At 46.2% G+C, this 22672-nt stretch overlaps 1 protein-coding gene across 2 annotated transcripts in view; it reads left to right on the top strand.

Moving 5' to 3' along the window:
• LOC144784803 (Krueppel-like factor 8) overlaps positions 1-22468 on the top strand; it is an 857002-nt gene extending 834534 nt beyond the window's left edge. For both annotated transcript variants that reach the window (XM_078663848.1, XM_078663847.1), the window contains 3 exons: positions 11730-11832; positions 12739-12875; positions 20933-22468. In XM_078663848.1, coding sequence (XP_078519974.1) covers positions 11730-11832; positions 12739-12875; positions 20933-21114 — 422 coding nt within the window. In that variant the 3' untranslated portion in view covers positions 21115-22468. The remainder of the gene's footprint in view (positions 1-11729; positions 11833-12738; positions 12876-20932) is intronic.
• Positions 22469-22672: the final 204 nt, after the last annotated feature.

Here is a 22672-nt window from a genome sequence, read left to right as displayed (position 1 = left end):
GAAAATGAATCCAGTGGTACCGGTAAATCTCCCACCCCCACCTGGCTTTCCTGATTTAGCAAAGGATGGAACAGACTTTATTTCTTTCTTTCTTTTTCTTTCTTCCTTCCAATGGCCATAAAAGCAATGCAGTTTAAAAAATTGGAAAAGAAAGCACAATTTATTTATTTATTTATTTATTTTGAAAGTTTTATATAGCGCGAACAAGATCTTTGCAGATATCAGAGCGCTTTACAGACGAAGGGTACAACATGTGAGTAAATAACAATTGGGGTGGGGAAGGTACATGCGGGAGCATAGTCAGACAGATACATCAATAATGATACAAGTACAAATAAGTGGTAGCGTAATCAATCAGATAGGTCAATAACACGAGTCATACAAAAATGCAAAAAGATCAGTAGAACTGAATGGTACAGCGTCTGTAAATATCATCCCCAATAATAATTCAAGTGTATTTAGCCATGAGGATAGTTTTTACTTCTTTCTTAAAAAGTATGGTAGAGGAGATGAGCCTGGTTTCAGGGGGGAGTGAGTTCCAGATCCTGGGTGCCATTCCTGAGAAGGAGCGTTTATAGGTTTTTTCCTTGCGGAATCTTTGGGGCTTTAGCAAGAGATTGTTTGTGCCTCTAGTGTTTCTGGAGCCTCCAGAAATCGTCAGCTTCTGAGCGAGGTATCCGGGTGAGCTCAGGTGGACAGCCTTGTGCGTCATGTAGGCGATTTTCAGATGTATTCTGGCTTCCAAAGGCAGCCAGTTCAGGGCTTTCAGGTCAGGGGAAATGTTTGAGTGTTTTTTTGATCCAGTGATGAGTCTCGCTGCGGCGTTTAGAGAAGCTCTTATGGGTGCCGTAGTAGTTAGGGGGAGACCGCAGAGGGCGATGCTGCCGTAATCTATTCGAGGAAGACTAGTGCTTGTACCGCAGTTTGGAAATCTTTGGCTGGAAGGAAGGGTTTGAGTTTCCTTAAGGTATTGATCTGGTAGTTAGCACCCTTAGTTGCTTTGTTGATGTGTTCCTGCATGTTGAGGTTTTACAGTGCGGCTAGAAAATATGTATTTTTATTTTTCCCATTCCGTTTCGAATCCACGGGGGGGGGGAGTGGGGGTGGTACTGAGCGCTGCTGGTGATCCACTACTCTGCGCCCCCCCCCCCCCCCCCAAAAAAAAACCGGACCACTTTTTTTGCCAAGGAAGGGTTCCTCAGGGACCCCTTCCTGTGTTCTGTGGGGTCAGGATACCTCTATCCTGACCCCTTATGTTCTTTTTCACCCTACACAATGGCTAACCGAGAAATAAAATGGCGGCTGCAACTTACCTTTTAGGTTGTGGGCAGACAATCAGGGCCTTGCTTTTGCCCCCTGATCCTAGGTGCCCCCATGGGTGGATCCACAAAGGATCGGCGTCCCTAGATATATATATTTTTTATTCTTTTATAACTCCCAAATTACTGAACAGATTTACACAATTGCAAAAAGAGCTCTCACTAGACCAAGAACTACCTTTCTGTAAAATTTGGTGTAATTCAGTTGAGTGGTTCAGGCGGTAGTTGTGTCTAAAAACTACAAAATCCTCAAGACATTGCTTGAGGAAAAAGCTTTTTGGAACCCACCACCCCACACTTTTTCTCAGCCCTAGTGGCGTAGCTAGACACTTTGGCCATCCATGGCGGTCCCTGACTTTGCTACCCGCGGCAGCCGCATGTAAGAGCGGGGTTGGGGGAGCTGGCACGATGCTTGCATTTGATGCGGGGCAGCAATCGCATGGAAGAGCGGGGGGAGCTGGCCCCAAAACTTGTGTTGCCTGGCTCGGACCGCCACGCCCTTGCTACGCTACTTTCAGCACTAATTTTGAAAATTTTGTAAACATTCATCAAGCCGTGCTAAAGTTATTAGCAAAACAAAAAAAGGCTTTGTCTATGGGAAAAGTTTGTCCTGATTATAATTACTTACTGGCTATCCCCAGTTGATAATATACATACATATATTATATATAAAAATATATTATATATAATAGTATCATTAAGGTGCACACCTCTGTCGCTGTATGTTAGAAGTGTACGCTTGCATTTGTTGATGAAGGTTGTATTTTTTATACAACAATTATAAGGTGGCTATTCTGAATACAATACACCACTCCTGCCAAACTTTTGTCTCGCTAGGGTGATCCAGCACTCCAGGTGCTGGCTATGGAGAACGACCATGAACCCTTTTTTTGGCTTCATATGTTTTTTGTGATAAAGAAATAGAAACCCAAATAAAAAGAAAGCAAAACTGATCAATACGTTGAAGTAACAACCACAACAGGGCACAGGGTGGCATTTATTTAGCTACTCATTTTAAAATTTTTAATGAGATTTATCTAGAATGGAGCAAGCCAGTCTGGGTAACGTGGCACTTTACATTTGTTTAGAACATGATTAGAACAAGATTGAAAGGTAAAAACCTAGTTTCATAGGACTACAAAAACTATAGCACAAAAGTTGAATCTCTTTGATATCATATATCGCTCTAAGAGCAAAGTGCAGCGACCCCGTCAAAAGGAGGTTTGGGTTGACACTCCGTCAAGTGCCGCGGCATTTCATACTGAAACAACAGCATGGTATAGTTCTCCCAGGATTTTCACACTGTTCTAAGGGCAGTGCTGGTGGAAATGGAGGGAAAATGTAATATTCTGTGTATGTAGGATCGTGCACCACTTTTATCCTTGGTATACTATTTTTCGTGCTCCAGGGCTCACTCCCCGTCTGGAGTGATACGTGATGAACCATGTGTTGCCTCTATACCTAATTGGGTGTAGCTGTCCCCCTGGGCACCGATTTGTGCTGTGTCCCAGCTTTGTATTTATATTTCCCTGATGAAGGCAGCAAGCACTGCCGAAATGCATTGGAATTTATGGAAAATAAATGAAACTCAATCGGCAATGGAATAATTGATTTATTTTTGAAACAAAGCATCATGTTTGAAACATTTAAAATTGAATTGTGAACGAAATACAAAGCTGGGACACAGCACAAATCGGTGCCCAGGGGGACAGCTACACCCAATTAGGTATAGAGGCAACACAAGGAAATGGAGGGATTCCAAGTCTTTCTTGAATACATTGTAATCTGGATTGGCTCTGATTGGTGTAGGGAAGCGATGTGAAATAAGGAGGGAGGGATTACAAGGGAAGCCGGATTTTGGGGGTCTGGAATATTTTAACCGTGGGAGAGAGTTCTCCCAACACATTGAGATAAAATGATTAGAATCTGGCAGAAGAGATTACAAGTGTTTAAAAATGGGTTCAGAGGCTTCTTCCAATAAATGTACTTTGTACCTGGATAACAAATAATACCCACATACTGAAAGATCCAGATGAGTTTCATTAGGTTTTATTCAAGATTCCATTAATGCAAGAGAGGCTCAGGAGGAAAGAGGTGTGTGTCTTCTGTATAAGCCTATATGTTAAACTCTGTTTCGTATTTGTATCTCCTTTAAATCTATATTAGTTCTAATTCTGAGATTATGAAGACATTAAAAATGAAAGCAGGACAGCGGGCATTCTGGGCAGGTGGAATCTTAAATGGTAAAAATAGGGGCTGTGATGCACAGTTATTCATAAAAACACAGCTTCAACATCACGACCCGCCCCGACTACGCCAGACTCCACCTCCCCTGTGAACACCACCAGCGCCAACCGCCTGACCTCCTGGTCCAACGTCAATGAAGACGAGACACGCACGGTCATGAACTCCATCCACTCAGGATCTCCGTGTGACTCGTGCCCACACCACGTATTTAGCAAACCAGACGCAGCCATCGCACCCCAACTACGGAAGGTCATCAACATCTCCTTCGAAACAACAACATTCCCGGAAAGCTGGAAACACGCCAAAATCAACGCCCTCCTCAAGAAGCCCAAAGCAGACCCCAAGGAACTCATTAACTTCCGGCCCATCTCCCTGCTCCCATTCCCGGCCAAAGTCATCGAGAAAATCATCAACATACAACGGATCCACCACTAGGAAGACACCAACATCCTGGACCCGTCCCAGTCCGGATTCAGACGAAACCTCAGCACCGAGACAGCCGTCATCGCCGCCACAGACGACATCAGACGGCAACTAGACAACGGCGAAACGTCAGCCCTCATCCTCCTGGACGTGTCAGCCGCCTTCGACATGGGCTGCCATCACACTCAAAAGACACGCCTCCTAGAAACCGGAATCCAAGAGAAGGCCCTTGACTGGACCTCGTCCTTCCTCACCGGCAGAACCCAGAGCGTCCGCCTCCCACACTTCCGATCCAAAGCCACCGACATCTGTAGCGTCCCCCCAGGGCTCATCCCTCAGCCCAACGCTGTTCAATGTCTACATGGCCCCCCTCGCACTAGTGGCCCACCATCACAACCTCAACATCCTCTTCTACGCCGACGACACCCAGCTCATCCTCTCCCTCACCAAGGACCCACACACTGCCAAAACCAACCTCCACAAAGGAATGAAGGCCGTCGCCAACTGGATGAGGAGCAGCCATCTGATGCTGAACTCGGACAAGACGGAGGTCCTCATCCTCGGATCCACCCCCTCAGCCTGGGACAACTCCTGGTGGCCGACAACACTGGGAACAGCACCAACACCCACCGACCACACACAAAATCTAGGATTCATCCTCGATCCTCCTTTTCCATGTCTAAGCAGGTCAACGCCGTCTCCTCCTGCTACGACACGCTCTACATGCTCCGCAGGATCTACAAGTGGATCCCGACCGAAACAAGAAGAACGGTGACACAGGCCCTCGTCAGCAGCAGACTGGACTACGGAAACGCAGTCTACGCAGGAATCCCATCCAAACTCCTACGACGACTACAACGCATCCAAAACGCCTCCGCCCGACTTATCATCAACATCCCCACCGCAGCCACATCCCCCCACCTGAGAAACCTACACTGGCTCCCCGTCGACAAGAGGATCACCTTCAAGCTCCTCACCCACGCACACAAAGCACTTCACAACACCTGATCAGCGTACTTGAACAGCAGACTTAGCTTCCACACCCCACCCGCCAGCTCCGCTCCACCAGCCTCTCCCTCGCCGCTGTCCTCCGCATCCAATGAACGACCTCCAGCGGTAGATCCTTCTCTTACCTCGCCGCCAGGACCTGGAACACCCACCCCACGCACATACGGCAGACCCAGGACCTACTCACCTTCAGAAGACTCCTCAAGACCTGGCTCTTCGAGCAGTAGCAGCACACTCCCCCCTCCCTTCAGCGCCTTGAGACCCTCACGGGTAAGTAGCGCGCTTTACAAGTACATTGATTGATTGATTGTACGGTATGGGCTCTCGATCATTGATTGCATTAACTTGCTCCGTAGGCCAGTCCCCATCTGCCTGGGACAAGAAAGTTCATGCTAGTCTTGAATGCCCTTTCTGCATCGGAGGTTACGGCATACTGAATAATGTTAGTAAGAAGTCTATTATTTGAGAATCATGTCTTCCCTTAAAACCTTATCAACAAGGACAGAGAACTCGAAGTGTAAGGATCGACTTTTGTTGTGTAGTCTACAGACAACATTGATTGAGTGATGTTTTTTTGAGAGGGCTAAATCCTGCCTGTATGAAGTGTTAGTGTGATAATTGCTCCAGGAAAGCTGTTCTTTTGATTTCATGGTTTTGGAAAAGGAAGCATAAAAATAGAAGATATTTGACGTGTGCAGACATGTGTCAGCGTGATACATTAATTGACCCTACTTGCTTGATATCCACTCATCTATAGGTTATCAAATTCTACAAAGGTTTCTGGAATATTTTGGTCTGTATTATGGAGAACTTCATAGCTGTCTTTGACGAACTTCGTTTTCTCTTTTTCTTTCCTGACAAAGGGATTTAGCTAGAAGTTTACCTGATCTCTTTCTCCCATCGTGTATTTTGGTTTCACTCTAGGAATATGGGTCAAAACGATTAGAATGGTGTATTGCTTGTTGAAGTTAACTTTTAACTTCAGAAGCTGTTGAAGGTAATAATCCAAGGTTTGTTCAGTGTGTTTAGTTTCCAAGAGTTTGGACTTAACTGCCACAGTCTTGGAATGTTATTCAACATTCCTTTTGCAGGTGGCTAAGAATGTAATCATTTCTCCTCTCGGTGTTGCTTTGGTGGAATCCCATTTCATTCTGCATAGTTATCATGGTTTGTAGCGTTTACTTATTCTTTACGGAAACGTAAAGTGTGGCACCTGAAGATGGTTGGCTGAGTTAAGTGCTACCCAGCTGTGCCATCTTGATTATTTAGGGATATGTTGATCCAGGATCAAAGGTCATAGAAAAGAAAACCATGAAAGCAAAGAAATACTCAAACCCGGAGCAGGAAGCTTTGGTTCTGTAACATTCTTCGCAAAGCCTTTTAACTATAACAGGCACGTAATGGGATTTAGACTCTCTATCAACAGTGGAATTTAATACTAACCAGCTACAGTCTGTGAGAAGACAACTGACCACCTTTACCCGCGAGGGCATTTTAGCATTCCTTGGAGACTGTCCGGGTCCAGGTACTGTAGAACCCCGCTACTGTGTGCACACAGCACTATACGGAGGCGGAAAGGGTCATGGAGGGGTGGGTTGCTGCATTATTCGATATTGACGTCATAAATATTGACGTTAAAAAATATTGAGTCAACACCAACAATCAAATCAGTCTGTCCTCTATGTAAATATATATAAGTACGCATTTACTATTCTTAACTCCACATGTACCTAACTTGACAATATAGTGTGGAATCAATATTTTTATAATTGTATATTTCGATCTATTTATTGTTATTCCCCCTTCTTCCACACTTCAAGCTGCCAACGGGCCTTTTGGCGCTGGTAGACATGACGGTCCATACTGAATATTTCTATTTAAAAAAAAAAAAAATTATTTTCATTTTTGCAAAAACAAGGTATTGATTTGTACTATGCCTAGTTCATACGTACATCATTTTTTTTGTTCTGTAGTTCACATCGAGATCTCTGTTAGGGACGTGCCCCGTTATTCATCCAGCGTGACTTTGTTGATTTGTTTAATATGGGGAATAAAATGAGGCGCAACGTTCGTATTTTTATTCACTCTAAACATCACATCTCCGGTGGTCTGTGTCATGTAGACGAGACACTGGTCATGCCTGCTTGCAGCAACGAGGAGCCCTTGCTTCCTCAGTAACTGCAGTGTGCAGCCGGCAGGGGCCCCAGGTACGCAGTGGCCCTGGAGCACTCGCGCTCTGCCGCGGAGCACACGGTGTGTGCAGTTAAAGGCAGAGCAGCCGGCGTTCCCCGCACGTCCCTGAGATATGGGCACTGCCAACAGACAGGGGGGGGGTCTGAGGAAATCAGTTTTATTCAAAACCCAACACTTAGATTGCTCCAGTCTCCCCTATTGTTAACAGTAGGGGAGACTGGAGCAATCTAAGTGCATTTTACTGAATATTAACCGCATGCGCGCTAGCGGTTTTCCCGCTGTGCGCTGCGTTTTTTCAAAAGCCGCGTTATATGACGAGCTCAGCTCGTCATGAGCGTGCGAGCGTCGTAACTCATGACGAGCTGAGCCCGTCATGAGCGCGGAATGGGTTAACCCCTTCCGTGCGGCCGCGATTCCCCCGTGTGCGGCAGCTGCACGAACAGGGCGGGCCGTGACGAGCCCCAGCCGTCATCAGCACACAAGCACCGTGGAGCGTGACGGCTGGGGTTCGTCACCAGCATGGAAGGGGTTAAATAAAATGAGCTGGTATAGCTCAGATTCAGTCCATTGTCGTTCTGTTGTGAAACAAGACACATCTGTTTGCTTTATGTTGTATTTGGTTGGCAGAAAGGAGACTTCAGGGAAAGTGTGGCTAGCTCCTGGGCACTTCAAGGGCTCTAGTCTGAATATTTTCAAACCTGGTGTGCTCCACAAGGTAGCAAGAGTCCTATATATAAAATCAGCAGCACTGCTGGCTGTGGACCTGCTTCACTACCATGTGGGCAGAGAAGCCAGATTAGACAAAGGTACTCCAGGCAGAGGCACACCTGTCCCATTGACTGGTTTTATCCCAGAAACCCTTCCATGGTGGGCAGTCAGGGTGAAGCAGTGTCACCCTCAGTGCTGCCGGTTAGCCATAAAAGGACACCCCAAGGTCACTCGACTACTCCAGTCTTTTACAGGACTCCAAATGCCCCTCTTGTACGCTGGGTGGCTTGGGCAACACCCACTAGGCTCCAAAAAGGCTCCCAAAAGCCTCACAGTGCAAGTGCTACAAATGAGGCCATTTCAAGGATGCTCTTGTTATGTTGTGGTAAGTAAGCTGTGGCTTCTGCAATAAGAGGAGAGTGAGGTTAGCCAAAGGGGGAGGTAAACTATACCCATGTATATTTGGTCTGCGGTGCAGCAGTCATTATGGCGCCCCTTAGTGGAGCATTCTGGAAGCACTGCAAATAGATGTCCTTGGGTTACCATGGCAATGGACCTGACTTGCACCTTTTTCTGACCTAGGAGTGCAGTACTACTTGCAATGTGCAGCAGAATCCGTGCAGCAAAAATATAAACAACCACTCAAATTGCAACCGGTTTCAGAATACGCCCAAGATGGCGGCCACCCTGAGTTTGTTCTGGGCCTGCGCAGGCATACACCCTTGGGATGAGGACTTCCCTATGATACACGCCCCGCTGCTGATTCACGCTGCAGCACAATAGAGAAACGCCGCCTTAGCTGCGTGTCCCCTTTGTTTGTACTCGTATGTAAAGAGAGGAGTAAGGCCTCGAGGGGATGAAAAAATTGGCAGAACAAACATTTTGGGTAGGGGCGGGGATTTATAAAGGTTTACAATTGTCTTTCATTCACCACAACCAGAAAGGCATGCGTTATTGTAGACACTAGTGTCTATGCAGATATCTGTATAGTTTTACCTCCGGTTTTATAACTGTTTCTTAAAATTGATATTTTCAATTCTGCATTACATCATATCAAGTATCAATTCCGTGCATAGACACCTACTGTAAATATCCCTACTAATCGGTAGAATGAAGGCAATGACAACTAAGGAAACAATGAGACAAGACACCAACCAGGGAATACTTAGGGTGCTTGTTTCCGGTCTAGGGAGGACCTGGCCTGGCAGTTTGGGCTGGACTGTTCCCATGAGGCACAGGGTCGTTTGGCATATGGCTGGGTCCAAACTGGGCTGACGAAGTGAGTAAAAGGAAGGAAGGATGGATTTTACCCAGATCTCTTGACTGGGGATGAATGTTTGATTTACCCAGCCTTCCAGCCATCAATTGTTGCTGTAGCACACCACGCAGTGAAAAGCCATCCACAAAGGTTAACTGGTCATCTTTCAGTTATTTATTGATGTATTGGGGTGTTAGAGGAGTATTAATAAGGCGAAATGCTTGCCTAAACAGTGTTACATTGTGTGCAAATGACGAAAGAATAAAGTGATACTATCTCAAAATGTGCTGCATCAAGTTGCATAATTTGACCTTTCTTACCGCATAATTTAGTCAACCCTGCTGCATAATATGGTCTTCCCATGCCGCATAATGTCCTTGGTTCTTTGAATAAAACTGCAAAAAAAAAAAAACAGTCCCTCTCCGGCCCTTTCTTGTGCTGTGTATTTTCTCCCAGATTAGGCGGCTAACACTGAGCCCCCTTCATCGGGATATACAGACAGGAAGCGGTGAATGCCGGGAAGGGCAAATGACCCTGGATGAGGCTGGCACGTGCACCTGGGCCGGCCGAGCGCGAGGCTGCAGGTAGCTTCTCGAGGCAGGCAGGGTGTCTGCTGCCTCCGTGTTGCCATGGAAGTTAAGTGCGCAGATCTCAGGGAAGCCTGGAGGCCGGGCGGCTCGGCAGGGGGCCGGGGACTTCATTAAATCGTGTATTAGAAGCAGTGGGCGAGCGGCAGAGAGGGGCCTGTGCCTCGCCGCTCCCGTCAAGGAGGAAACGTTGGCTAGTCCGGTGGGGGAGAAGAGGCCCCAAGTAGAAGGGGGAAAGATTCAGAAGCGCCTTGCTCACTTACATTCCATAGAGACAGGAAGCGCTGTATATTTCTGCCATGCCAGTGAAAACAATCTTGGCCAAATAAAACGTTATTTGGAACAGCTGTACTTGTATTTCTGCGGTGCAAAGATCGCATTTCACAACACCGCACTAAACCTATTGTCATGCTACGAAAGTCATTGTTGGCAAAAATTAAATCTGGCAGAGATTTATAAAAAAAAATAAAGCATTGGCAAAACCATCAGGTCTGGATTTAATGTGCTAATGAATGTAGCCTTAACAGCTACACGGACAGGAGGGAGCCGGGAGAGTTGTAAACAAGTCCCCAATGTGGTTCCAGGTCAGCACTGGAGTGGAGGTGGAAGGATACATAAATATAGGCAGTAGCATCAGGTGATGGATGATTATTCCACTGACAAGGCCAAGACGTTATGGACAGAGTGTGAAGCCATAGGCTGAAAGCGGCCATTGAAGAAGCCCTGTGATTGAAAGGGGTGTAACTTAACCCAGTTGCAATTACTGTTAGCAATATGTCTTTTGAGAGCAGTGCTTTCAATACCCAAATCTAATGCATGTCAATTATGCAATTTGTAGGATTCTCTACTTATGAGTATGTTGGCTAGTTCATAAAAATATATTTTTTGTTTTGTTAATTACTTTTGCCCCGTCTAAAAATCAGTAAGAATCCTTCTAGAAATAAACTGCAATTCATTTTCGATTGGTTTGGAATTTTCACAAAAGTTGGTCAAAGGGAGAGGGCTGCAAAAGAAGTTCAAATTATTACTACTTCACTTTAATTTCCATGGGAAAGATTTGCTGAGACTACAGATGAACCCATAGATAGAAAAACATTTAGCGAGGAAGGGCTTGGTGAAGTCGCGCCAGAGCAGATCAGGAAGAAGAGAAGTAGAATATGCGCTTTTGTGTAAAAGTAAGCCATTGGTTGTGCCGTCCGCAAGCTCACAGTTGTGTGGTAGGTTATGGACATATTTTTGGCTAGCCTTATATTCCAAGCGCAGCAAAAATGCTTCAGTTGGTCTGTGAACCTCAGATGAAGGTTCATGGTTTGCACAGGTTCTGGCGACCGCGCAGAGCATACGGGTAAGCGGATTGGAGTGGTTTGAGCTGCTGGGCACAGGACATGGATGAAGACTACACCCTGTGTCTGCTGCTGCGGTGCCCAGTGAGTGCTGTGTGAGGATGGTAGTTTCGGGCATAGAGCACGTAGGGGATGGTCTTTGACCCCGCCCTCTATGGAGCACGTACAGGGCATGGCCTTAGTCCATGTCTGCCGCCTGATACATACAAAGACGTAGGGCATATAGGATGAGCCAACACACAGGGTTTACCCATGCCCTCTTTGCCACCCGCTCTGGAGCCTAGCGTACACCTACGGGCCATGTTGTATAGGTATACATTGCTTTAAATCCTTGCTTCAGAGTTAGGACTAAGAGTCTTATTTAGATCTCGATGGATGGAATGCTGCATCACAAACATGACAGATAACCCAACCACCATATTTCAATCTCCATAGGATATAATGGGAACGTAATACGGCGAAATGGTAAATAATAGGTCACAGTGGTGTTAATGGTAGCATAAGGTTTGGGAGTTCATACTGTGTACGAGCTTTTCAGAGAGTTGCCAGGAAAATTGACGGCCATTTTGTTTTTTTGTAAGTGCTCCTGTGTGCCCTTGCCTGATGACTGATTGGATATTGTCTTATTTTTCTTTTTCTGCAGTGAAAATGGAGCCTGGCGCCATGTCACCGGTGGAGATTAACACAGATAGTGATGACAGCCTGGTGGACACCGCAGCCATGTCCTTTTCAGAGATGCAGCGAGAGTGAGTATTGCATGTTCCACCTATAGGAGCAGATACTTAGAGCAAAAGTGCACAGGGCAAAAATCAAGTAACGTAACACACCAGTGCTAAGTAGTCCAAAGTTGACAGTGATGTTAGAGGCTGTGTTGATCTCGGGTTGATATCATGGAACACGGTCCAAGCCAAGGAGGAGTATGGGAGGAGTATGCAGACCAAGTGAATCTATGATAGTTGCAAATTTAGTGATACAAATGAGTTACCGTTTTCCACATTTAGTGTAAGCCAAGCTTTTGTCCCTGGTTTGGATACTGTTTCTTAAGTTCTTGAATGACCTCAGTTCATGGATTGTGTGCGGAAACTGAAGAAAGAAGGCTACAAAAAGCAAAATAAACACCCATTATAGAGCTGGGAAACCCTTTCAAAACTCAGTCTTTCTATTAACCCCTTCACTGCGGCGGCTATTCCGCCGCAGTGCTAAGGGGGCGCGGCGGCCGCATGCTGGTGACGGAACCGCTCCGTCACCAGCGTCGGTTGAGCTATGCTGGTGACGGAGCGGTTCCGTCATGGCCCGCCCCGCTCAATAGAACCCTCAGCGCAGGCGCGGAATTCGCGCCGCGCATGAGCGTTCTATTGAGCGGGGCGGGCCATGACGGAACCGCTCCGTCATCAGCACAGCGCACCCGCAGCTGATGACGGAGCGGTTCCGTCATCAGCGTGCAAGGGGTTAAATGGATTAGAGAGAGTTTAAAAGGGGAAACGCAGTTTGTTTCCAGACATTGACGTTCTCTTGTATCTTTGCAGCCTAATCTCTCCTCCTTCAGGCGATGTTAGGGGCTGCTCGCTCGGGGGAGGAGGGTTGCATTCATGGTATAAGGAAGGGACTGAAGATACTTTTCTATAACCATCTTCTTTTCTGTGTTCTTCTAGCGCTTCGATGGGGCGCATGCGGCGATCAGAGTCCCCAGATGGCAGGAAGAGGCGAGTTCACCAGTGCGACTTTGATGGCTGCAACAAGGTGTACACAAAGAGCTCCCACCTGAAAGCACACAGACGAATACACACAGGTAAGCCTGGAGTTCAGATGACCAGCCTCAGGTGGGATGCAGGGAGGGATTTGTTAAAGTTGGGTCTGCTTAGTAGACAAATGCATCCATTTTAGGGGCCTGTATTCGACCTCGTAGTCACAGGTTCAAATCCTGGTGGGTCCACTCAGCCTTTTATCCTTCAGAGGTCGATAAAATGAGTGCCAATGAGTTGGGTAACAATAAACCTATTTTATTCAGCGCCAAGATACCCTAGGGTGAACTTGCACTTTACAAATACACGTTGGATGATGGCAAACACCCTACATAGGAAAGCCAAGAAACCATATCCTTTGTGTACATAGGCCGGCCTGCATGTTGGTTCCAGGTTGCAGAATGTCAGTAGGCATTCCACGACATCTTAGAAACAATATTTTTGTCCTCGATATTCTTGACACAATATTTTGACCACAGATACTTTTTCTCAACATTTTTTTTAAAACACCTCTCCAGTGAAGTCCATTCTGCTCTTGAGGTGCCACCTGGTGGCATCGCTGGATGCTGACACGTGGTTCCACCTTGAGCTCAACTAAACCTTGGAGTCATAGGGGCAGCAGCGGCTCCTCTGCTACGGTGGATGAGCATCGCCCCCCACATTCCCCCTGCCAATAGTGTAAAAAAAGTAGAAAAATAAAACTATAATAAACCTGGGTTTATTATAGTTTTATTTTGCATCCAGCCCGAGTCTTTGGGTTGGGGCCAGAAGGATGACGGGCATGGAAGGGAGTGGTGGTGACTGCTATTGATAGTTTGGCTGGCTGTCTCAGTCCGGCCAAACAGTCATGCACCCTGATGCTCTCTCCAACCCAGCTGCATTGCTGAGTTGGAGACAGCAAAGCGCAGGCTCTCAGTCTCCCTGGGAGCGCTAATCCTCGGCGCTCAGGCCAATCCTGAAGCTGCACTCATGCATGAGAGCAGCGCCAGGATGTGCCTGCAGGGCAGTCTGGAGCCTCTGCCAACAATAGAACCACTAGAGGAGCAGAAGACCGGCAATGCGTCGGGCTGCAGGGATTTTTTTTTTTTGTCGTCTCCCACCCTTCTCACTGCCATGCACCTCTCTTACAATACCAGCCTCTACTGCATAAGGGGAGTTCTGTTATATCCTTGTGCCCAACACTGGAACTTGCCTGATTCACTAAAAATGCTAGCAGTTGTTTACTGGCAATTTGATGATAAAGGTATGCACTCACTGCCCATTGAGCAGCATTTTAAGAAAACTAAATTTAATGTAGGCCTTGATTCTTATTGTCTACTCCTCTAGTAAAATATTTAAAGGTGAAACACAATTTCAAAGAAAACATGAGATTTGGAGAAAGCACAGCATGTGAATTAGCTACACTGCAGGCAGCATCCGATTGCTACAGGTAAGTAACCTTTTCTTTAACATAGCAGTGTATCCTGCAAACATACCAGAGTAAATAGCACTAAAACATTATTTAAAAAACCCAACAAGCTCCTATAGTTCTGTCCGTGTATTCAGGTACGCCTGTCAAACTGGACGGATATAAAATGTTGGGTAATCGATCCTTCCTACAACTTCGCCTTTAGCGCTAAATGTCGCTTACAGCACCGAGTTTGCACAGGGGCCTTTCTGGTAACAACCTATTGTTTGTGTGCGTGTGTTTAACTCTTCGCCTGGAGCCCCTTGGAGGAGGAGAAAAGTTGTTTCCTGAAGAGATCCTCAAATACCCAAAGTCAAAAGCTTTGAATTACCCAGTAATCTCTATATCTTACTGGCGCCAGTGCTTGTTCTTTTTTAAGGACTGCACTCAATCATTTTTCTCTTCTTTTCTTCTTTAGCTCATTCTTTTCATGATATTATCCAAGCAGCCATATTCCGCCTTTAACTTCAGGATGTCTTCTCACTCTGTGCACAGTAATTCTTTGAAAATTCTGCTCAATCTTTTCCTTTCACCCTATCTTTACTATTATTTTCTCCGTGGTGCTTTTGATTGTCCACTGTCCTTTTCCCACATCGTAGCTATTTTCCTCGACTTTAACTTTCAGTGGCTATTTGTCACAACTCTCACTTAAAGTGGATGTTTCCCACAACTTTCACTTTGAGCGCCTGTTTTCTCTGACTCTGGGCCTGGTTTAGAGTTTGGAGGCTGGGACATTCCGTCACAAATATAACGGCTCTCCTGTCCGCCCTATTAAAAGTGCCATAGGATATAATTGCGGGAGAGGGGAGAGGAGTTGGCCTAATGGCTAAGGCGCTCGACCTCGGACCTGGAGGAACTTGGTTCGAGTCTCGGTAACGACGCCAAAACCTCCTGTGATTCTGGGCAAATCACTTAATCTCCCCGTGCCTAAAATGAAAGTAACTAGAAAACGTAAAAATGTAACGTAACTGGAAAAATATGTAAAGCGCTCTGATACCTGATTCGGTTCGGGTCTAGTTCGCGCTATATAAAACTCTGCAAAAAAAAAAAAAAAAAAAGAGGTGTGGCACCGCGGGTAGGGCGACTGACTCCGGAATCTGGGGATCACGGTTCGATCCCCGGCACTGGCGGCAGATTTGCCCAGCGCCATGTGACTCTGGGCAATAGCTTGCTTAATCTTCCCAACGGCCCCCAGCGCCTGGAGACCCTTACAGGTGATTGTGCGCTTTACAAATGTGGATTATTATTATTATTATTATTATTATTATTATTATTATTTGAAAAACCTGCTAGATACCCTCTCAGGTCATTAGTGCGCTATACAAACCAATATACCATAACACAATATGGTGGAAAGGACATTTGTGTTGGCGTCTACCATGTTGCAAACACTAAATCAGTCCCTCACACTTTAAGCAGCTGTTTCCTGCAACCTTCACCTCCAGCAGCTGTTTTCAGTGACTCTTACTTCCAGCAGTTCAGTGTCCATAATAAATGCCCATTACTCACAGCCCACGCCACCGCCCTCACGGTTTGGCTTGTTGTACTCATCCCCTCTTTTATGTAGGGCGACTTGATGTTATGGATTAGCCAGTGTAGTTCTTATTTTTGGACATCTGAAAGGAGGCCGCCGTTGAAGAGGTTTTGTTGTTAGAGAGTAGAGTTCTTCACACTGGGCTAAGGCTGCGCATTATATTTGTAAGCTTTTCACTGCTGCATGGACGATAAAATACTTTGAAAAACAAAAGCTGTTATCTCTCTTTCTTCAACTTTGTATTAGAAGACGTGACCTCTTCAAACAACGTAAAAATGTCAGGAGTTGGCCCCAAAGTTTTAACTTGGTGCCTGCGATTCTTCATGCATAAAAAGCAGGGCCACTGGAATTGTGCGATTCTGCGGCCATGGTCATTGATCTGCCACATAATCCATCATCGACTGAAGAGGGTTGGGCTGAGCGATGAGCCTTGCGGTACACCGAAGGTTATGTTCTTAGGGAGCGAGGAGTAGGGTGGGACGATGACCTTCTGTGTTCTTCCTGTGAGCTAGGATGCTATCCACTTGAGGGCTGCCCCTCAAATTCTGATCTGGTGGAGTCTGTTTAGCATTGTGAGGTGGGATACGGTGTCGAAGGCTGCTGAGAGGTCAAGGAGGATGAGGGCTACTGCTTCCCCATTGTCCAAAAGCATTCTGATGTCATCTGTGGCTGCGATTAGGGCTGTCTCTGTGCTGTGGTTAGGTCTGAAGCCTGATTGGGAGGAGTCCAGAAGGTTGTGGTTCTCTAGATGTCTGGTGAGCTGGATGTTAATGGCTTTCTCTATTACTTTGGCAGGGAAAGGGAGCCGAGAGATAGGTCGGTAGTACTTGGGTTCCGCTGGATCTGCTGATGGCTGCTTCAGCAGTAGCTTCACATCGGAATTTTTCAATTTCTGGGGGAATTGGGCCGTGGTCATAGAGGAGTTGAGGACCTTGGCAAGCTCTTTGCTGATGGGCTGATTGCCGAGGTTGAAAGTATGATGTGGGCAGGAGTCTGCTTGGGCTCCAGAGTCGATGGATTTCACCATTGACCTGCTTATTGCTATACTTGGGTGTTAAACTGGTGCTAATGAGGTGAAACCTTTTACCAAGACAGTTCTAACATGTATAAGTGACAATATAATGAAGTAATACTGTCACAAAATGTGCTGCATTATGCTGCATAATTTGCCCTTTCATGGCTGTTAGTTTAGTGAACCATGTTGCCGAATTCCAGTGGCCCTAATGAAAAGGCACATACAGCCATTAAATTGCCCACATCTAGAAATTAGCTTTCAATGAAACAGTTCTTTTCATTGGAGAATGTCCCCTTTAACGCTGTGCATTGTCCTTAAATCTTCATCTGTAGCACTGGCAAAGCTTAATTTGAGCCAGTGCTTAGCACCGGAACTTAATTGGTTTCCGGTGTTCGGCACCTGCACCTAAATGTCAACACGATACCTAGAACAGTCCACCACATGGTGGCGCAGCTCATCCAATTTAGAGATAAGCAGAACAACTGTAGTTTAGAACTACAATATACACTAAAACTGCTAATACCTGCCTCCTAAGTCATTCCTTTAACTTTGGGGACCTGGAATAATCTGAAGTCTCGCATTTACATGCGAGAGAGATGGTAGTAGTTGTTTTGGCAGCGATGTCAAGGGTGATGGGTGGTGCAAGCTGCAGTGGCCTCCAGGTCAGAGCCCTGGCACTTAATATTTTACAAATTAAGCACTGTCAGTAGCAGTATTGATTAGCGAAGCTGAATGTGTATGTACCCTATTGGTTTGCGAGCTACACACATGTATGTTATAGGTTCGCAAGCTGAACACACCATTTAGCATTTGTTCATTGTATTTTTCGCTGCATTGTTCTTAGATTCTCACCTTTATTAGAACATTGGAATGTTGGGAGCTCCATTGCAGACAATGGAATGCTCCTTGCATCTACGGGCCGGTAAAGGCCCGCAAAGCAACATTCCAATGTTGTTTTCAAAGGCCTCTCGGAGCCCAAGGGAATTTAAACCCCTCGAACTCTGAGAAGCCTTTGTTTTATTTGTTGGAACATTCTGCCCTCTAGTGGTAGAATGTTCTAATAGTCGTATATCCCTTGTAGCTGGGATGTACCGGCTATTAAAGTCCTGCTCCCTTGTTAAAGTACCTCGCCTTCGGCTCGGGCCTTTAATACTTGAGCGGGCTGTAATAGCCGGTATAGCCTCCTACGGCGGGCTATAAGGCTATAGTATAATTCTACCAGCCCATGTTTAGTTCACAAATATCCCTCAAAAGTTTGAGAACTATTGGGCGTAGACACAGGGTTATCTGTAATTAGGCCCCTTGGGAAATCCAGTTCCATTCCACAATCCCTTCGATTCCACACCTTCTTCGGAATGTCTTGTTGAGCGGACTCATGACATCAGCCAGGTGCGTCTGCTGTTTACGGTTATGAGTGGCGTGGCCCCACTGTTCATAGAAGGGGAGAGAGAAGAGAGGCAGGAATACAAAAGCAGCTCAGCGGAATAAGGACTGCTCCATTTAATTTAGTCTCAAGATGTTTTTATGTGTGCCTTGTGGAAGCGACTACGCATGTGCCTTCAAGGGTCTCTGTCGCCCTTTAGGCACAAGCAATGGTAATTATGTCCGGTGTGAGGCAGGGTCTTATTTCAGCACCCTTCAATCTTGGTTGACTCAGGGCTCACTCATATCTGGCCATGGGCGATGTCAGCAAAGTTCCATTGAGGATCGAAAGCCGGGGCAGGACTGACTGGCGGAGTCAGGTAGGAGTGGGTGGTTTTGGGTAGTTGGCTCCTCCCATCCTTATGTTGTCATCAATGGTTGTGAGGGAGGAGTCAACAGGAAAGTCATTCTGTGGTTCTGGTACATTCTTCCCTCGTGTGGCGGTATAGTTCTATTCCTACTCCAGTGGAGAGTCACTTCCTTGTACCGGCGAGTGCTCTAAACGTCAGTGCCATGCCCACTCCAGTTCTTTTTGCTCTGAGATCGCTTCAATCACATCCATTAGACTGTCCATGCAACGGAGATCCGCCATACTCCGTCATCCAATTCACTGCTGCAGAACCGGTCCTCTTTCTCCTAAATGACTGCAAAAAGGAGTGTGACGAGTCAGCTGTAAACAGTACTATCTTCGGCATCGCCCTCCTTGTTGCTGCGGTCTCGGCTTTGGCTCAACATCCTTCAATTATAGGCAAATCACTTAATCTCTCTTACTTAAAAAATGAATGTACTCTTGTGTAATGTAACTTTTGCACATTTAAAGCGCTCAAAAAAACGTTATGTTCCCGCTATATAAAACAAACAATGTACGAACGGGCCCCGCTGCAGTAAATTGGACGGCTGACTGGTGTTGAAATGTGTCAAAAAAAACAATAGGAGAGTAAGGGTTTCTCCACAAAAGTAAAGGGAGGTACTCCTGGTCCCCTAGACCAATAATGTGTAAACAAAATGGAGGAGTATCACCACAGGACCGGGAGGTGGCCCTACTGGAGTTGGGGAAATTTATGAAGACTCAAGGAAAATGTTCCTTGTTTTTATAAACCCCTCACTCACCAACCTGGTTGGTGACGTGCTTCATCATCGGGGCCCACCCGGATCGCCGAGTGCCATCCGGGTGGGCTGCGACACCTGAATTACAGTGGAGCGAGTAGTTTTTTGTGTGTGAGGGGGTGAAGAAACAAAATGAAAGTGATTTAAAAAATTGGCACAGTATACATTCAATAAAACTTTAATCTGAAGGTACTGGACAATAATAAAAACAAAGTGTAAGATATAAGCGAAGGTTTCAATGGCCGACTATATCTGTGTGAAAAGTAGGTCTACATGTTTCAACCTCTTAGCGGGATTGCCAGGTTTTCGTCATGACCAAAAAAGGGGAAGGAAGAGCCTGGGCGGTCTGCGCTCGCTAAGGCGCACCCAACCCTAGGCCTTCGAAAAACTTGACTGTAGATTCACAGTCAGGTTACAATTGGCTCTCAAAAATATGGAGTCAAAAAATAAACACTCTGGGAGAGAGTGAGTGCTGCCTCATAGGAAATCGGGGACAGGCTGCGTTCCAGAGTCTGTTGTGACTTGGATGGGAAGCATCAGTTATGCCTAAGGGCTGGCCGCCGGATCCTTGAGGCATAACTGATGCTTCCCATCCAAGTCACAACAGACTCTGGAACGCAGCCTGTCCCCTTTTTCCTATGAGGCAGCACTCACTCGCTATTTTTGAGAGTCAATTGTAACCGGACTGTGAATCTACAGCCAAGTTTTTCGAAGGCCTAGGGTTGGGTGCGCCTTAGCGAGCACAGACCGCCCAGGCTCTTCCTTCCCCTTTTTTGGTCCTGACGAAAACCTGGCAATCCCGTTAAGAGGTTAAAACATGTAGACCCACTTTTCACATAGATATAGTCGGCCATTGTAACCTTCTCTTATATCTTACACTTTGGTTTTATTATTGTCCAATACCTTCAGATTAAAGTTTTATTGAAGGTATACTATGCCAATTTTTTAAAATCACTTTCATTTTCTTTCTTCACCCCCTCACACACAAAAAACTACCCGCTCCACTGTAATTCAGGTGTCGCAGCACACCCGGATGGCACTCGACGATCCGGGTGGGCCCCGATGATGAAGCATGTCACCAACCAGGTTGGTGAGTGAGGGGTTTATAAAAACAAGGAACATTTTCCTTGAGTCTTCATAAATTTCCCCATCTCCAGTAGGGCCACCTCCTGGTCCTGTGGTGATACTGGTGTTGAAATGTACCTGTTTGTGTATGCGCACCCTCCATCCCCACAAATAAAGCATTGAAATAATGTGAAGTTATCATGTAAAGTTCAGCTTGCCTGGTGACTTAAATATCTCCACTTTCTAAAGTCACCAGCCCCTACTGACATCAGCTCAGTCGTAATAGCATTTTCCTACCTGGTGGGGAGGCGAGTGGGTTGCGAGTGAAATAAGCTGCAAAATCAGTGTTACAGGTAAGCATTTTTTTTCTCCTATATTTCTCTTGAATTGTTCTCATTAATTCAACTTCATATAGCTGCCTAATTATAGCTGATTAATGCACAATGCAGTAAATCTATAACTGAGTCCATCAAGCAGTGTTCTGACCTATTCTCTCACTTCTTGCCTCCTGCAGGGGAGAAGCCCTACAAGTGCACCTGGGATGGTTGCACCTGGAAGTTTGCACGTTCTGACGAGCTCACCAGGCATTTCCGCAAGCACACGGGTATCAAGCCGTTCCGCTGCACGGACTGCGACCGCAGCTTCTCGCGATCCGACCACCTGGCGCTGCACCGCCGTCGACACGTCATGATGTGAGCGGGTCGTCCCCGGCACTCGGGAGAGGCGAAGAGAGGACGAGAGAAGAACAGAGAGGAGGAGAGATGGGGAGACCGCACAGGAGGCCCATGTGGTTGGTCCAAGTCCAACCAATGGCCCTCCCACTCCCCGGCATGATTCAGCCAATCACTGGCTGAATTCCAACCTGGCACCCATGGTTGCCCTCAAATTTGAGCAGAAATGTTTTTTTTTTAATTCTGAAAAAACAGAACAATGGACTTTGCAGACTGTGAATTCACTCAGTTCCTTTCTCTCTTTCAATTCCTCTTTTTTTCTTATTTTGTTCTTTATTTCCTTTCTCTCTTCCCTCCCTCAGGGCTCCAGGATGACTGGAAAACAAAAAATCGCAGTATTCCTTAGACATGCTTACTTTTTTCATCACACATGTCAAGCATTTCTGTCATCGAACAAATACACAAAAGTGTAAGGCCTGGAGTACGCCTGAACTGAAGGGACAACGGTGGCAGCCATTGAGGGCATAGTGAGCGGTTGTTACGGACACATGCACTGTCGCTCGCGTTTGCACGCACAGAAACCCCCCTGGCCCGCCACCAAGTACCCGCCAGGGCTTTGGCCAGTGGAAAAAAAAAAGCACAGAAATTTGACATTCAAAGGACACAAAATGCACGCCTGTGATGGACCTCCTCAGTGCATCAGGAGAATAAATGAAAACTTTTTTTGCCAAATTGACTTTCATTTAATAAATTCTTCTTCTTTTGTTGTGGACTGAGTATAAAGGGTGGAGGGTGGTCGGAGGGTGGGAAGGGAGTGGGATTGTATGTGGAATTGCCAGGCAAGCTGCTGCAATATTTGTGAAAGGGGGTTTGTCGTCTGTTCTCCAGGGGTTATGGTACCATGTAGACATGTATTAGATGGCGTGGGCCATCACCGTCTTGCCTCTCCATCAAATCCCACATGTGAATTTATGCACTTTGAGCAGCGGGACAGTTTACAAGGGTCTCTTTAAAAAAAAGGTCTCTCCTACCCTTTCCCTCTTCCACCTTGGCCCTCACCTACCCTTCTGTCACCCCAAAGTGGTGGAAAACACAAGGACTCAAAAGTGACCTCTACGTCTCAGCGGTGTGATGGCACAGCGCATGGGAATAAAGTAAGATACACTTTTGGCTGTTGGTCCTGTTTTAAGAAGGCCGCTCTGCTTGCCAGAGAAACTGGCATTTCTGTGTAACACGAGACTGTGATAGATGTGGAGCACGTATGTAGAGCCGGTGGGAGGCGTGAGGATTGTTGGTGGGTGGGCGTTTCCGCTCATTCTGCAATCATAACTTTGGAAATAAAGAAGTGTCTAGATTAAAAAAGGAAGCCTGGACACAAACCTTTCAAGAGTTTTTATGGTTATTTAGTTTTAATGTTTTATGCATTTCTGCTACTTTTCCTTTTTATGTGGTGTAAGTGAGCACCAAAACTGTAAGATGCTCACTTCTAATATTTCCGACACCATACGGACCAGCGCTCGAGGATGACACATGGACCACTTGTACTATTGGTTGCCAGTAATTTTGGCTGATCGGTAAGTAGA

This window comes from Lissotriton helveticus, chromosome 10 (assembly GCF_964261635.1).
Source record: "Lissotriton helveticus chromosome 10, aLisHel1.1, whole genome shotgun sequence".
NCBI lineage: Eukaryota > Metazoa > Chordata > Amphibia > Caudata > Salamandridae > Lissotriton > Lissotriton helveticus.
Note: the sequence above shows the minus strand (reverse complement) of the source record. Positions and strands in the feature narration are given on the sequence as shown.